This window comes from Lytechinus pictus, chromosome 7, assembly GCF_037042905.1.
Source record: "Lytechinus pictus isolate F3 Inbred chromosome 7, Lp3.0, whole genome shotgun sequence".
NCBI classification, from domain to species: domain Eukaryota; kingdom Metazoa; phylum Echinodermata; class Echinoidea; order Temnopleuroida; family Toxopneustidae; genus Lytechinus; species Lytechinus pictus.
The window spans coordinates 29,297,005-29,314,239 of NC_087251.1; the positions used below are offsets into that span (position 1 = coordinate 29,297,005).

Consider the following 17,235-nt stretch of genomic DNA (forward strand, 5'->3'; position numbering starts at 1 on the left):
AGACTCTATCAAACTCATGATAGGGAAAAAATGTTGCTCAGCCTTGCTCAGGCAAAGCAATGACTTACCTGACTTTGATTGTGTTTGATATCTGGAAGAATTGGAGGCATCTTATGCCTGGTCTTTGGTTTGTAAGACTTCCCTAAGATGGAGCTCGTACCCCAAGAAGACTGCCTCTTCTCTTCGGCCTGTTCAATATCATCCACGCCATCACTGTTGGAATTGGAATCTTCAAACTCATCTTGTCGGATCTGCTTCCGTCCAACAACCATCATGATCGTCTTGGCAAGTCTGGTAATGAAAAACCACACCACACGCATAAGAATACATGGATATCTATCTCAAAAATTTGACGCCACTTATAACCATATTTTTCATGTAATGGTAATTTGATTTCCTATCATGTTACAATAGAGTTTGCTGAATTTGGTATTTATGTGCTTGCTGTATTTCCCATATTTTTCTTAAATCTTGTTAATGGATAAATTTGTAACATAGTAGCTCATTGTCCATTGAGAATATCTAACCCATTTAGAAAGAAAGGCCATCTTTCAATATATTTGCATTTTCTGTATTCCCTTGAGTGACTTTTACAAAGGTTTATATTTATTGGTCTATAAACAGTTGTTTTACTTCTCATATAGTCTAATACCACATTCGCTAAACCCACTTGTCTAATATCAATTTAGTCATATTTCTGTTTGGTCTATTATAATACTACACTTGGTCTAATATCCAGTCAGTCTATTTCTCATCTGGCCCTTTTTCATAAAGAACTTTTACAAGAACAAATGCACAATTTCCATATAAAATTTACTATCAGCCAATCGGATTGAAGGATTTCAGTAGCTTTTAACTGTTATTGCAAATTTGTTACTATAACGAATTCTATGAAACGGTTCCCTGGTCTAACAAATTGGGTATTGACTAACTGGAATAAGACAAAATGGTAAATGAGGTAAATAGCAATTCTTACCAGTTGGTAAATAACAGTATTAGACCAATCCAAGTAAATGAACTTGTTGAAAACAAACTAGAACTAGACCATGTGTGGTAAGACAAAACGGAAATCAGTAGAAGCTGGCGTAGACCAATTAGCATTTTACCTTTACAGAGAGATTTTGAGTGTACTTACTTCCATCTTGGGTTGTTTCCTCCATTGAGGACCTTGAGGGTTACAGCTGAAGCTACCCTCTGAACATCACGAGGAATCACTCGGGATAGACTACGAGGGTCAATCTCATCGGGCAGTTTAGGCCATCCACCTTTCTGACCAAACGTACCTGGATACGTGCCATAAAATAAAGGAAAGGTCATTTAGAAAACGAGGATCATAATGACTTGTAGTATAGAGTTGCAGTATGATGTTTATGAAAAATGCAGACTTCTACAAGCTACGGAGGAGACGTTCTGCAACAATGCAGTCACAGGGAGGAAGCTACTTGAAACTCCACAAAATATGATTTTTTTTTTAAAGAGCGAATGTAGGGTCACCGTAATGATAATGTGACAGCACTTGTAAATAATGAAGATAACTTAAATAGAGAATAAAGAACTGAAAAATAAATGAAGCATGTTTCACTGCTCAGGAAAGGTTGATTTTTAACTAGTTACACAAGAAATGCTAGTGCCTACCTATGTATCTACCGCATACAGTCCAGAGCCTGATGGAATAGTCAATGCTTCCAGTTATGATCAGGCGCTTGTCTTCAGCATAATCAACGTATGTAATTCCTTTGAGATGAGCCCGGAAGGAATTGAGTTTGGGCGGGAAGAGCAATGTGTCCTTTGGGTTACTCTGAGGTGGAGGTTGTTTCATGTTGGCTCGAGATCTCATCTCCTTCCTTAGAGATAGCTGTTTGAGGGTGCTGTTGCCCGATAGGTATGGATATTCCTTTTCTCGTTCATTGTAGTCAACTTTTATGTTCTCTCGCTCGCGACGAGCCATCTCTCGCTTACCGATGCAGTATTCCGAAATGTCCCATACCTGTAATAGTATACACAATTTCGAAGTTTAAACCTTGTTCTACAAATTATTGAATGGAAACAACTCAATCTTATTAAGAAGATATTTATAGTTTGCTCATACAATGTTGATATCTTTTGAAACCCTCCCGCAGCAGGTCCTAGTCTTGGTAACAAACTTAGAGACCCCACATTCAAAATTATTAGTCTTTCTGTTTTACTATCTGGAAGTGGTGGCAGCGGTGGGATAAACCAAAGCTAATATTCAATACTTCGGTTTAACTTATATTGTGGTTTAAAGTTTTGATGTTGATTATGAAAAGCCACATATGACATAAATCTCAAGGAGCATAGGTACACATTAGAGGACATTTATTAGCACTCCAATTTTATCAATTTTCTGTAAATGCTAACTCAAGTAGTTTTATTGATAATTACAGCATGAGGAAAGAGCAAAATCAACTTACAAAACATAAAAGCGTAAACAAATATTTTGCTTCAGAGTATTTCAATACAGATTTATAAATGACTTGAGTAATATCAGAGTTTATAACAGCTAGGGTCGTCATGTTTAGAATAGACCTGCTGAGGAATGATCTTTATTTTTAAAAAGTAAAACACTCTAAAAGTTAGGTTATTAATATTAGCATAAGAATGGTAAATACCTTAGCATATCCTAATGTATCAGCTGTAATGAGGATCTCATTCTCAGAATCTGTAGCCATTGCTAGCACGGATTCTCCCGGTTTATGAGCAGCATTGAATTGCCCTAGGAGTCCTCCTTTGTGATGGATGGACCAAGCTCTGACCCAGCCTTCCGATCCACTCGCCATCAGAGTTGCCGTGTCTTTGTCGTTCGTCCGTGATTGAAGAAATAATAGCTGCAAAGGAAGCCATGATATCAGTAATTTACTGCAATTGCATTTCTATAAATATGAAATAATTTATAATGTTTATTTATGTCAGCATCCACTGAAGTAAAATAAAAGTCTGAACCCAGGGTAGCCACTTCAGTTCCAAAACTGTTCTCCCAGTGGGCCCTAATATTATTATTACCCCGGCTTTAGCTGGGTTGCCTAGGTGCTCAAGCTCAATTTCTATCTCTATGGCAATTGATATTATTTCTTGTGGAAATGAGCAACAACTTTTTTGAAAAGTAGAACCAGATTGGTATGCCGTTACAGTCAATAGTATATAATTTGGTCGAAATGAAAGACACTGATCTAGAGAGGCAGGATCTGAGAGCGCATTGAATATTCTACCTTGTCAACTGAAGCTTCATGTTTCCTGACATAGTCTTCTCTGTTCTTTGCACCAAGACAGTAGGAACTCTCTCGTTTTGGCCGGTCACTTTGGTCCTTCTCTCTCCTCTCCTTTCCTTTGGCATTTTTGGCATTCTCCTTTTCTCTTGTCTCAGTTTCATTCTTTTGCCGAGAATCTTTGGTTCTTGGTCCGATGCTTTCTGTAAAGAAAGTCTGTGATTCTTCCTTGAGGTTTGCAGCCCGCTCCTGTATCAGACCAACTTTCTGAGGATCTATTGCTGGTAATTTAGTCTTTTCATCCTCGTCATTTGAGACAGACAACTTGGCAATGTCATTTGAAAGACTTATATTGTCACCATTCTCTTGGACGCCCTCCCCGTTAAGCTTGTCCCTTGAACTACTTCTCGTAATTGTTGGAAGTCTTGAGGAGCTACTGGAATAAACGGATGTGTCTCCATTGGTATGGAAGCTTGTCTCACGGGAAACGCTCAGCATGCGTGAACCTGTCTGAGGTTTGACCCCCTCGAAGGCATTCAGCTTGCACAGAGGGTGTGTCGTCTCTAATGACCACACCCAAATGTCGCCGTCGTAGGATGACGTTGCGAGTGAACGACTGGTGTTTGAACATGCAAGGCTGAGGATATCTTCATTGTGCTTGAGTGCCCATTGACGTGTGTCCTCATCGTCATCGGAATCACTGCATAAAAGGGGGGAATTATGAGAACTCAATTTTATCATTTTTTTTTTACTACAGATGATCACACAACACCAGCAAAGTGAAAAACATAAGTATGACGTGTAAGTGATATTATTATATTAATTATGATGGAAACTTGATGCGATGACATGCATAAACAACCAAGATCAAGCCCCACGTACCATGCCTTTTGTATTTACTAAGCAATTTGCTTTAAAGAAATAATTAGATTTGTTATCCCATTATAGTTTTATCTCATAGCACTCACATGTAACTTGTTATCCTTTTATTCCAGCCAGCTGTTACGATCCTCTGCTTGGGGCAGCAAATCCCGGTCACCTTTGAATAAAATAATATAATTTCTCACAGTAAAGTTTACTTTCCTGTGAAAAACATAATGATGTGATCTTGCAAATGAATAGTTCAATATAATAACATATGACACCACTACATGTTGATTAAAGGTATAGTGTATGATTGGTTGATCTCAGACAAGGGCAATGAATCAATTTTGAAATTATTACATTCATTAAATACCTATATTATTGCTCTATTTTATCACGGAAAAGAAACTTGCATAACTTTTCTATTTTCATGATATTGAGGGGTAAAACATATATTATGACTTGATCGGTTAAACGATATAAGTTTGAACTTTCTTATTGACGCCCTCTCGGGTTAAAAAATAAATTGATATTAGAACACCGTTCGAATCATGCATATTCATTACGACCTCATGCATATTGATGAAATACGTCATGGTGCATGCGCAGTATCAAGAAATCATCGTATCAACAAAGTGCAGTACTGTGTGTGTAGCTGAGTAGAAAGCAAACATCGAACGGTGCGTGCAAGCTCAATGAGCCGATGCTAGGCGGCTAGCGACATGCTTGCGCTCTGCATTAGTTTCAGATATAATCCACTATTAGCGATTGCACACACAGGATACTAGTAGTTTCATGATTGTATCGTACGCGTGAAAAGGGATTCAGACACGTTGAATATCTGACGTGAATGACGAAGCAAAGGATTGCCCAATACGGCTTGCTTTCGGAATCTTATGTCATGAATCTGAAAGTATACTCCAAGACTAAAAGAGATACGAGAATCCCAGAGATGGGCAAGGGCCGAGTTCCGAGTTTGATCTTTATTCATGTGGATTGTAGCTCTTTTATGCACCTTTTCCCTTCATGTATAGCTTGGCGTGCTACATACGGGAACCAGAGCGAGGAAAGGGGGAGGGAGGAGAGAGAAGAAAGAAAGAAGTGAATTAGTGAAAGAGAATCAGGAGAGCTGTTATAAAGGGATCTGAATACAACATACCCTAATTTGATATTTTGGTGTTTTTTTAATCTTTCCTGAATGTTTCAGTCAGTTTCAGATTATTTGGCTCCACTCGATCGCAAAGTACAGAGGAGAAATTGGAAAAAAAAGTTAAACCAAAAATATTTAAAACTCTAAACAGACGGCCACCACCATTCTGTCTACAGCCAAGCATGAAGAAAGGGAAAGGGCGAAGAGAAAAACGATTACTTTCAGGGCGGGTTCTACGATATAAAACAGGGTTTGTTTAATACGGGGTTAAATATAGGCCTATAGTAAAACCATAGAGCTATTAACATAACGAAGATGAAACCCCAATGCAGGGTTAAATATAGGCCTATAACCCAATGCAACACTTGACTACTCTTCGTTTGTTTAGATTGAACTCGCGAGGTCAAAAGGTGAGCTGAGAAACCTGTTGATGCGAAGTACGTACGTGTAGTCTACATTGTGTAGACCGTGATAGCATGAATGTGACCAACGTACGCATCAAGTTGCTAATTTCTGTTATTTCTGTTGCCGAGGTTTTTACCTGACTGCTAAGAAAGCACGAATGCCTGTGAGCAAGCAACCAGGGGACCAACGGCTCAAGGTCGAACAAGCAGAGTAAAGGCGTCATGAGTCAAAAAATGAGGGGGGCAGACATGACGTCAGGGACAAGATTTCTGGGAAAACTCTTATTTTTGCATCCACACAAGAAAGCTTGCATCGAGATATGGAAAAATGAGAAGTTGAGTATTGCGCGGTGCTTCAGAGTTGTGATTTCCAGGGCCGACCAGCATGTAGAGTCTTACAACAGAACTTTACAAGGCACGCCGTGGGGCAAAGTGCAACAACGTATGTGAAAGAAGACTAAGCAAACCTGGAGAAGCAGCAAGGTGCAACATGTACAAGGGAATTGTGCATGTACATTACGTCTTTGAAATGTGTACATGGGTCGCCGAGTTTTTATGTAGTATGGGGAGGGGGTGGGGGTAGCCTATAATGATATAGTAGGGCGCTTTATACTTTATACAATCATGGACCTATCAGGTCCATGCTATAATCAAACCATCAGCACGACCGGTGGATGGATGACTGAAAGAATGGATGGATAGGCATATATAAATGGATCATCCAATTGATGTATTTTCCCAAGAAATGGATGGTCAAAGAGAAATGGATACAAATGATGCAGCAATAGATAGGGGCACCCCATGGGAGATCAACTTGCTACCCCTTCATAGACAGTAAACAAGTAGAAAGAATTGATAAAAAGATGAAATTTTATAGCAACAAATGAGAGGAAGAAAGGCCTCCGGGAAAGGCCTATACGCATACAGAGTGTGCACGAGCAGTTCAACCGTTGAAAAAATGTGAATGACTGCGACATGAGCAGGACAAAGACATTACTTGCATCCGGGACTTGCATCTTGATTGGCATAACATTTTAGACTTATTTATCAATGGAATTGTAACTCCCATTTCCCTGCTATAACTATAGGAAAAACGAATGACAACTGTTGTTTTATAGACGTGGAAATTTATGCTTCATATTAGGACCAAAGAGATTCTGGCGTACGTGTCAATATTTCAAAACTCATGCGGGAAAATAATATAATCATTTTTTATGATTGAAAAAAAAGTGCCAAGTTCACACTGTCACGATTTTTTTTTTGGTGGCGGTGCTGAGGAAAATTTGACAAAGCAAAAGAAAAACATTAAAAAAGGTTCCAATACAAAATGTTGGTAATTTTCCTACATTTATCAAATTCGACACCTATACCAGAATTCCAGGGGGAGCTGCCTACATGGAAAATAATGCACGATCGTATTGATCGTATAAATAGTTGGAATGGTTCAACTATGTGGTGATGTGGCTTTTTTTGCAGGATTTTTTTGCATTTATTGGAATAATATACAAAACAAATTTACAATACTTGAGACATAATACAAGTGACAATCGTATATGTAGTGACTGGAGAAATACAATATATAAAAATATATATATATAATGAGTAAAATGCATAGGCAAACTATATACAGTAAGCAAATATGTGCTTGAAGCATATAGCAGCCAAAATAAAAATGAAATTTCGAAACGAGACAAAAATAAAATTGTTATTTTGGGGCAAGCCCCATCTGGCGAGGTTTAATGGGTATACGCTTTTTCTGATCATGGACCCTGATGTACTTAATTTATGATGATGTAATGCACATGTGCTGCCGATGAAAATATAATATTTTGCCTTTATGGGTTTTTTACAACTCCAGGGGGATCAATGAGAATACAGTAATAGTTCTGAATACGCACTGAGAGAAGTGAAGGCCGGGGGGGGGGGGGGGCACTTCCATTGACGAGTGGATACCATGCGCGACCATGGGGTCTCGAAAAGCACCCAAACACGTATTTTCCATATTCTCAAACTGCACCCCTTAACAAGTATTGGCGTCTCAAACCGACCCTTAACAAGTATTGGAAACAAAACGATACTCTTGGCAAGTATTCCCGAAATGAACCCCTAAACAAGTACAGCGATATTTTATTGTTATGTCGGGTCCGTCGGTCGTTGGTTTTACCTTTACACATCATTATTTTGGTTTAGTACGGCCCCATGCACCTTCCACAACTCGCGCAAGTCGGACTCTAAACACGTAGTGTTGGGGCAAAAAGGACATCCTTTATAAAACATTTTAATTTTGTTTCATCATCCCCGAAAATATTACCCTAAACACGTAGCTTTCCTAGCAACATAGATACCCTTTTTTTAATATTTTTGTGTTTTTGACAAAAAGACATCCTTTTTACGTGTTTTTGGGGTCGCGCATGGTATCCACTCGTCAATGTAAGTGCCCCCCCCCCCCGGAGTGAAGGCAAAGCGGTCATGGAGCATGCAAGCAAACGAGTAATTATAATTCCTTGAATAGTCATACCATAATAAAGTTGGAGAGGATAATATTGAAATAAATAGAAAAATAACATTAAAAAATGCGAACATAAGGAATACACACAACCCCCAACCCAAGGCTAGGAATTGTGTAAACATCGAAAAATACAGAAAGATGTTAGGAACCTTGCTTGAACTATTGGCGTAAATAATAAACGTAAAATATATGAATTAAGGGGCCAGATATATGTGTCGGGCACAAATCATTTTTTATCGGTGATAGATTTTGACATAATATTCAGATATTAGTTCCCCTTCTCGCTTTCTTTTTGTATTGGCCGTGACAAATTTGGGAATCCATATAGCCCCAATCCTTCCCCATTATTTTGAACGCCACTGATTTCAACTGGATATCGTCAAAAAATATTGATTGATTGGTTTTATTTCGCAAGTCACCATAATATATATACAGTAGCATTAAAAACAACAGGCTTACACAGGATGACCCACGAAAGCTCTAAAGCTATTTTCCAGTGGGGAAATAGGCTTTACCTTGTAAATAAATATTACCTTGGAAATAAGCTTTACCTTGTAAATAAATATTTACAAGGTAGTCAAACTGACAGCAGATGCAGCGTGTAAACACAGTATGAATTTCATTACATGATAATAATAAAATGATAATTACGTAATGTCATGGGTGGTGAAACAAGGATGGGACGTGATAGTAAAGCTGATGAAATACAGGGTTGAAAGTAAAATAATGAGAAAGACTGAAATGAAACGATCTATTCAAAATATAAATTCCATAAAAGAGAAGCGATTCAAACAGAGTATGATATTGCGTTTACATTCCCTTTGATTCATATTATTTTGATTCCCTTTCAACAATCTACTTCTTTCTTTATTTCTTCTCTCTCCTCCATGCCCCCCTTCCCTTTCTTGGGGCTGCGGGGATGGGGGGGGGGGGGGTATCGGATATGAGAAAGCCTGCAGTTTAGGTGTTATGGCACACTCGGACAAGTTCAATTTAGTGGCCTAGTCGTCGACTGCCAAGTGCCAACTTGCACTCACCACATGGTCTGATTTAATTTAGTCCATATCCATTCCGTCCATCAATATTTCGTCGAACAACTATTTGGTCCAGTATCCAATTCATTTTCATTCATTTTGCACAATAGCACGTTGTCCAATTAGACCAAATGGTATATGGACTGAATGGCTATTGGACCAACTGGTTACTAGACGATAGTGGATGAACATAATTATGGTAGACTTTAATGATAGTAGGCGAGTTGGCAATTTGACGATTTGGCATCAGACGAAATGGAAGTAAACTGATCCATGGACTTATATAGTATCACACCGGTATAGATAAAGAGGTACAAAAGTGGAAACGATGCCCGACGGACATGCGCATATCCAGGATTTTGCACCACGAGGGGGTCACTATTTTTGCGCCCCTGTGAACTTTTCGGAAAATTGCACCCCGACCCGACCACTCAGGCAATCAAAGTGCCTAAATGCATTTTGAATTGTCTTATTCCACAACCACGTGAAAAAGGCAATCGAAGACCATTTTTTTAATGTGTCCATAGTGTGTCCATGTAAAAAAAGATCAAAGTTGTATCCACTTCTTGAAAAGAATAAATGCGACCAGAAAGCATAGAATTTTTAAGCGTTTTGGGGTTTCAATTTAGTTCAACTTTTCATCAGAGTGGTAGACCATACTAAAATTATGTGCGGGAGCTGTAATTTCTTAACCGGGGCTAGATCCAGCTTTCGCCAATAGGGGAGGGGGATATTTTCATCTGTTTTCCGATCAAACATTCTACGCTTTTTGCAACCGTGAACATGATATGTATATGAATTATTTAAACAATTATTATTGATACGAGCGCGAAACGTGAGCTGAATTTTTTTTATATTCTGACCTAAAATTTGAGGGGAAAAAAATCTATGAGCACTTTTGGCAATCAAGAACAGGATGAGTATCTATCAACATTTTATGCGATCACGAAGTGCGAACTGACAATTTTTGAATTCCCAATCCAACACTGGACATCATAAGCACTTTTTATAACCATGAACAGGATGGGTATATAGCTAAATAATTAATGCGAGCGCTAAGCGCGAGTTCAAATTTTTTGATATTCTGACCTCGTAAATTTGTGCGAGTGCGAAGCGCGAGCTTAAAAAGTGATTGATATTTTGACCTAAAATGTGGACATTCTAAGCACTTTTGGTAATCATGAACAGGATTGTCATCTAACTAAACATTGATGCGTCCGCAAAGAGCGAGATGAAATTTTTTTCATATTCTTACCTAAAATTTGGACATTTGAGTAAGCATTTTCGGTTATCATGAAAAGGATGATCAGTAACAAAACAGTTTATGCGAGCGCGAAGCGCGAGCTGAATAAAAATCTATATATTTTGATACAAAGTCAGACATTCTAAGCACTTATCTTACCATGAACAGGATCGCCACCTTACTAAACAATTAATGCGAAGAGTAGGATGAATTTGTTTTTATATTCTGATCTAAAATTAGGACTTTCTAGGCACTTTTGGTAATCATGAACATGATTGGTAATTGATGGGAGCAAACATGAGTTTGGCACCCCCTCCCCTCCCTAGGTAAATTGAACCTGAATTTGATGCACCGAGACAAATATCAAATTGGCGTGTGGTGAATATCCATTCGGCACCCCCTAGGTTGAACATCAATTCGGCGCCCCTATATGTCAAACAGCAACTCGACAACCGTATATAGGAAAAATAATTATTCGGCGCCCCATCCCCAAGGTTAAACATCATTTCGGTGCCCTTCGGTGCCCCTATGTCGAACATCTATACGGCGCCCCGAGGTAAAACATTTATTCGCCCCCCCCCTAGGATGAAGATCAATTTGGCACATCCTAGGTCGAACATCAATTCGGCGCCCCTAAGCAAAACATAAATTCGGCACCCGCTATATACATACTCTAGGTTGAACATCAATTCGGCGCATCCACCCCCCCCCCCATGTCAAACAGCAATTCCTCAACCCCTTTTCTTTCCTTCCCTTTTCTCCCTATTTTGGCGCCCCCGAATACGCGCATGGTAGAGCTACGGATATAGAGAAATAAGGACAAAGATGTAATGAAAATATAAAAACTCTTGAAATACTTTACGTTTTCTAGGCAAACAAGAATCCAAACTCCAAAGCGTATAATAACGTCCGGCTGAATAGACCTCCATTTGCATCCTGTTTGATATGCTTTCCTGTAAGTTCCATTGTGGGCAAAATAAAGGGCAAAAGTAAGTCTGCTTTCTTTGAGAGGGTGGAAATGATGATATATTCAAATACCAGCGAGTGCCATAGGTGACGGAATCATAGGCGACGGAACGTATTTTCATTTTTTTTTTTTTTTTTTTGGGGGGGGGGGACAAAGCGAAAAAAGGCACTTATATGCAAAAAATTGCATTTTTTATGCAAACTTATATTGTCACCATGAGATTATCATCTGTGTTAAGTAGTTGTGCGTTTTGTAGTAATTAATTGAGCAAAACCTTTTTAAAGTCTTTTCTGATTGATAAAATATCTATTTAGGCTTTATTTTTCCGGGAGCGAGCGTAGCAAGCAAGCAGTTTGAACATTTTCAAATCTGAAGTTGTGAAACTCGCCGCTTTTTGGTCAAATCGCGCAAATTATTGTTAAAAGAGCATTCTTGCGAGGTGTTAAGAGCGCAAATCGCGAGCTATAAATTCTAGACATTGCTTGTACTAACATGACTAATAAGACATGAAAATCAAACATTCCGAGCAATTTTGTTATGAAAAAGATGTGCATCTAATTGAAGAATGGACGCGAGCGCGATATTCCAACCAGAAAACTGGACATTCTAAGCACTTTTTTAACCCAAGAACTTAATTGTGTGTCTTAATAAATAATAATTGATGCGAAGCGCGGCGAGCCGAAAATTTGTAATATTTCAACCTGAAAACTGGATATTCTAAGCAGTTTGAAACCAAGAACATAATGTGTACCTTTGATGCGAGCGGAAAGCGCGAGCTGAAGATTTGTGACATTTAAACCTGAAAATTGAACATTATAAGCACAAGTTGTAACCAAAACAAAGTGAGTGCCTTCCTAAAAAATAAATGATGTGGGCGCGAAGCGCGAGCCAAAAATTTTGTGATTTCCAACCTAAAATGTATCGTTTGACTTCAAAAAGGGTATTTTATTTTGAAAAGGGACATTCATGAACATCATTTTGAAATAAGTGCACTCTCCATTTAAAAAAGGCATTTTTTCCTACTGGGATTTTTTTATGTAGGGGGTTAAGTGCCCCTGCCGCCCCCCGGTTCCGCCGCCCCTGCTGCTAATATAGCCTCGGGTTATAATTTTTATCTAAGTTCAAACTGGTATTAACAAAAATATGTTGGTATGACTGCATTTTATAACGATGGTTTTCTTTAAAATATATATTTTTTACCATTTCGATCCATCACATTTTTGCATTTTTTTGTCCGTCGATATGCCCAGCGCTGAGAGGTCATGCCAAAACGTGATTTTGCATGAAGTACATTCTCTGAACCATCATCGGAACTTCGGAATCACACAGAGATGGAAGACCCCTTCCCCCAAATAGTTCCGCCTAGCTGTATGTCCTCGAATATATATATATATATTTAATAAGACATCAGAAATGCGAAACACAAATTCACGAGTAATGCAGTTTTTGCAATAAAATTTGCAATTTTATTATATATATATCACCATGATAAGTACGTAATTTTATTATCCGAGCACATGCAGCGGACCGAGGAGGAGTGGGTGGAGGGAGAGGCACCTAGGAGACGTCATACTTGTTCTTGTTCAGTATACTACCATAACAAGTTGAAAAGAAAAATGCAAAGAGAAACTTGGAGGGGGATCGATGTTACATGGTTATAACATACAGACCTACGCACCGGTATCATAGGCGGATCCAGGAGGCCGACGTTACGCCCCCCCCCCCCCCGATATTGGCGGCGCAAAGTAATATGAACGAAAGCAGAGGGGGGGGGGGGGGCAAAATATAAGAGGAAGAATGAATAAAAAAAGGTGAGGGGAATTCAGACTTGGGGAGGGGTGGGAGCCAATCATGTCACTACACATGTATAAAAACAATTTAGCCCGCGCTTTGTGTTCGCATTGCCTGTTCGATGGAACATCTATTCATCTATACCAATTCATTTATTGATTTATTCATTCAGTCATGGTTAAACAGGTTCACAAGTTCAGAGTTATTAGTATATAAAATCATAGTAACAAGCAATGACAAGGTATAATTCATATCGAAATAGTATGAGACATAAAGAAATATTAACTGATCAATGTAATACAAAACACGGAAACATTGTTGAAGGGCTTATAGTAAAACGAACAAGGGAACTAAATAGGCCTTTACTTATTCAAATTTTTGAGCACCTTATCCGTCAGTGTGCATCTTGTTTAATGATCATATTGCTCAGATCAATTTTCAGGACACAATACACAGTCCGAAAATAATACCTCACGCTCGCATTTTTTATAGGGTTTAGTACTGTTACGACTATAGATTCCAACAAAAACTAGCTTTGAGCTGCCGATCGATCGGGAAAAATGTGGATGAAAATATTGTTCACCCCGGCCCCGTTATTAGTGAAAGCTGGATCCGCCCCAGAATATATTGTTTAAAAAAAAAGGCATAGGCCACGCGGTATTTTTCATTTTTTAGTGATAAATACATTGAGGCAGTATATTGACAAATAATCACTGGAAGAGAAAGAGCATCTTATAGGCCTATATAACGCACAAAGCAAAATAATGAAGAATGGCGGCAAAGCTAGTTCAATACAAAATGATTTCCTTGTCCTTTAAAAAAAATGTTACAACACGTTATAATAATGAACAAATCAAAATACAGAACCTGAAGAAATTGATAACAATTCAGTGAATCGGAATCGAAACAAAAATGCGTATGTAAATATAATTATAAAATAGATATAAAAAAACGGGAAAAAAAATAAGAATAGCCCTTTCACAAGCAACCATAATTCTCCCTCCCTTCATACCCTGGACAAGTAAAGAAAAAAAAAATACAGCTAGAGAAACGAAGCAAAGATGAAAAGCAAGGAAAGGGAAGGAAGCCGTCTCTCGGTACCTGGTACTCTGCCCAGATATCAAGATGTACGTAGGACCTATTCTCCGCGATTTGAAAAACAACGTGCATAACATCACAATTATTATGATGGTCATTTAAAAAAGTTCCTTGGTTGTTTCCAAGTTATTTAATTTGCCGTCGAGGGACTGCGCGAATGCACACGCTCCTACAGGATATGAATGAAAAAGTCGCAAACAGACTCCGCCGTTCAATCCGATACTGTACTGTATAGCCGGTATACAGATCGGCACGTGAGACAAGCGCAGAGGCGATGGATATGAATATTCATGAGCAGGTATTGATGTCATTTGGTCTCAAGGTGGCGCTCTTCATTTTTTATATCAATTTCAAAATCTGCATCAAAAGAAAGCTCACTTGGCAAAATTTCTCTTCTTTATATATTTTTTTGAGAATAAAAACAGTTCTTTTGGCCAATGCAATACATTTTATGGACTCAGAACTTGTTTATGAGTATTTTGAAAAGCGAAGAGTGAAATCTAAAAGAAAGTTTTGAAATAAACCAATGTCACAATTTACCTTTAAGGAACAGCACAATGTTTTTTTTTCGCAAGTTGTTAGCATTCCGGGATGTGAAGTTTCAAAAGAACCTTACACAGGGCTTGATAGATAAAAGCTGTCATCCGACAGGACCATGTAAGAGTCAGAAACCTTTGCTTCTCAGCGAATTGAAACCAGGGAAAGATATCAGATCTAACAACTTGTCGGACAAAAAATGTTAATGAATTGCTCCCCTGATTCCTACAGGTACTTGACCTTTTAAGTATTATTTTATTATCGATAAATTTGAACCAAAAATTGATTATTATTAAAAATATTTTACAATAAATCTACTTTTACTTTTGAGAAGATTTTGTTTACCTCAAGGTTGTCAAATGTCTCCAGTTCCCTGAGGCAGGCACCGTTGTTGAAGTTCCAGATCTTGACCGTTCCATTCCTGCCTCCTGTGACCAGACGACGCCCGGTGGGATCAAAGGTCATCGCTGTGATCTCTGCGCACTTCTCCACGCCCTTCTCCATGTACTTGTGGGCATTTGAGAACTGAATGGTCTTGGTACCCGTTGCCAGGTCCCAGACACAGACCACAGAATCATGGCATCCACTGACCACCTGGTTGAAGAGGCTGTTGTATAGACAGTGGGTGATCGGTCGATTGTGTGACGTCATCTCATCTTCATCACCTTCAACCTCCCACTTGTGTTCGAGTAAAGCAAGCTGGAAATCAATTATATGGAATATCATCAATTATTGGTGGCACCAAGATTACATACATTGACAGGTTATATGGCTGACTTATTTCAAGGGACACTTCTTTGATAATCCCTTATTTTAACGAAGTGTCAACAATAAAACTTTATTACTTCTCCTTTCCAGTAACTAAGATCACTACAGCTACAACAGGAACTGTCATACACCAGTCAAAGCATATGCTGCAACCTGCAAAGCCTATATGCTCCCCAAAGTTTGAAACCACCCATTGTCTTCACTACGTACAAACAGAACTGCCTTCCATCATTAAGTCTGGAGCTCTTTATGATTTCATTGAAGATCCACTTTTCCGGATTTTTTTTACCAGACAAGCAAATTCTAACTCTGCTGGAGGGGTCTGTTACTTAACGGTGCCCCTCAAATGATATGAGTCATCATCATCATACCTCCTCTACTTACAAACTTGATCATCATGGCAAAATGACCTGGTAAACAGTATTTCATATTTTGTAATAAAAATAATAAGTTTTAGGAAAGCAGTGATATGATAGAGTCTATATGGTTACCTGATTTGTTCCTAGTATAAGTGATCCAGTCTTGGCGTGGAAGCATATTGAGCTGATTGCGTGTGGTCCAAGGTTAATATTCCTAGGGTTGATGTTCTGAAGACATGTTTGGTCTCTCATATCCCATACCTTGATACCCTGTTACATTCAGAAGTGACAGAAAATAATAATCAATGAGATATGCTGATATATTGATTGATTGTTTAAGTTATTTGTCTTTAGTTTACATAGTACAGGCTTTTTACCAAATACAATTCAACATTCGTAAGCGATTAATACAATTTAGCAAGATAAACATCTCCCGGTAGAATTAGATAAAAATGGCCTCTATATGGTGACGTTTTTCATTATATTCAGGATATAGATATACTTCTTATGATTCAATATATTTAAAAAGTGTTTGTTTAATACTAAAAAAGTCATCATCACGTTGCTTTTATGAAGGAAACTGGGAATCGGGGAGGGAGGCCTATAGAATGGAATTTTTTGATGATTTATTGATGAACATACTTTGTCTTTTCCAACGCTGATGATCTGGCCATGTTGGGTATTGATGACCACGTGTACGACAGCTGATGTGTGTCCCTTCATCACTGAAGTCGCCTTGGTCGTCACATAAGGATTCCATGTTCTTACCGATCGGTCCATCCCTCCAGTCACTGAACAGAAATAAAAGAGCGAAAAGTGTGAAGATTCCTTTTCCTTCTGATAATTTGGTGATATATATTTACTGGTAATGATGAACCCACTTCACAGGTTGTACAGTAATTTCGTTTGATAAGAGTGTCAAGTATAGGACTTAACTAAATGGTAAAATGAAATAAAGAAGATAATTTCAAAGAAGATAATGTTTTTTTTAATAATATTCAGCTTATACTTACCGATTACATTTGAGTCTTTGTCATAGTCGAAGCAAAGGATGCCTTTACGGATCTTGAAGAATGAGCCACTTGAATAAAAGTATGAGTAAGTAACAAAATAGTTCAGAAAATGAGTATGTGGTTCATGAAAAAAATCAGTGCTCATAGATCTCTCTACATTCTATTGGTAATAAACACAGTATTCTTTCACCGATATAGTAGTCTTCTAATTTCATCTCTTCTGAAACTTTGTTTTTACTGGGGATTTGAGGAAGGAGTCCTGATGGACTGATGA

At 38.3% G+C, this 17,235-nt stretch overlaps 1 protein-coding gene across 1 annotated transcript in view; it reads right to left on the reverse strand.

Moving 5' to 3' along the window:
• Nucleotides 1–17,235, reverse strand: part of LOC129264607 (WD repeat-containing protein on Y chromosome-like) — a 37,348-nt gene that overhangs the window by 1,714 nt on the left and 18,399 nt on the right. Inside the window, exons 11-20 of the mRNA XM_064101464.1 lie at nt 16,962–17,029; nt 16,591–16,739; nt 16,081–16,218; nt 15,167–15,520; nt 4,193–4,263; nt 3,228–3,924; nt 2,631–2,846; nt 1,636–1,987; nt 1,136–1,283; nt 69–291 (exon numbers count right to left, since the gene is read on the reverse strand). Coding sequence (XP_063957534.1) covers nt 69–291; nt 1,136–1,283; nt 1,636–1,987; nt 2,631–2,846; nt 3,228–3,924; nt 4,193–4,263; nt 15,167–15,520; nt 16,081–16,218; nt 16,591–16,739; nt 16,962–17,029 — 2,416 coding nt within the window. The remainder of the gene's footprint in view (nt 1–68; nt 292–1,135; nt 1,284–1,635; nt 1,988–2,630; nt 2,847–3,227; nt 3,925–4,192; nt 4,264–15,166; nt 15,521–16,080; nt 16,219–16,590; nt 16,740–16,961; nt 17,030–17,235) is intronic.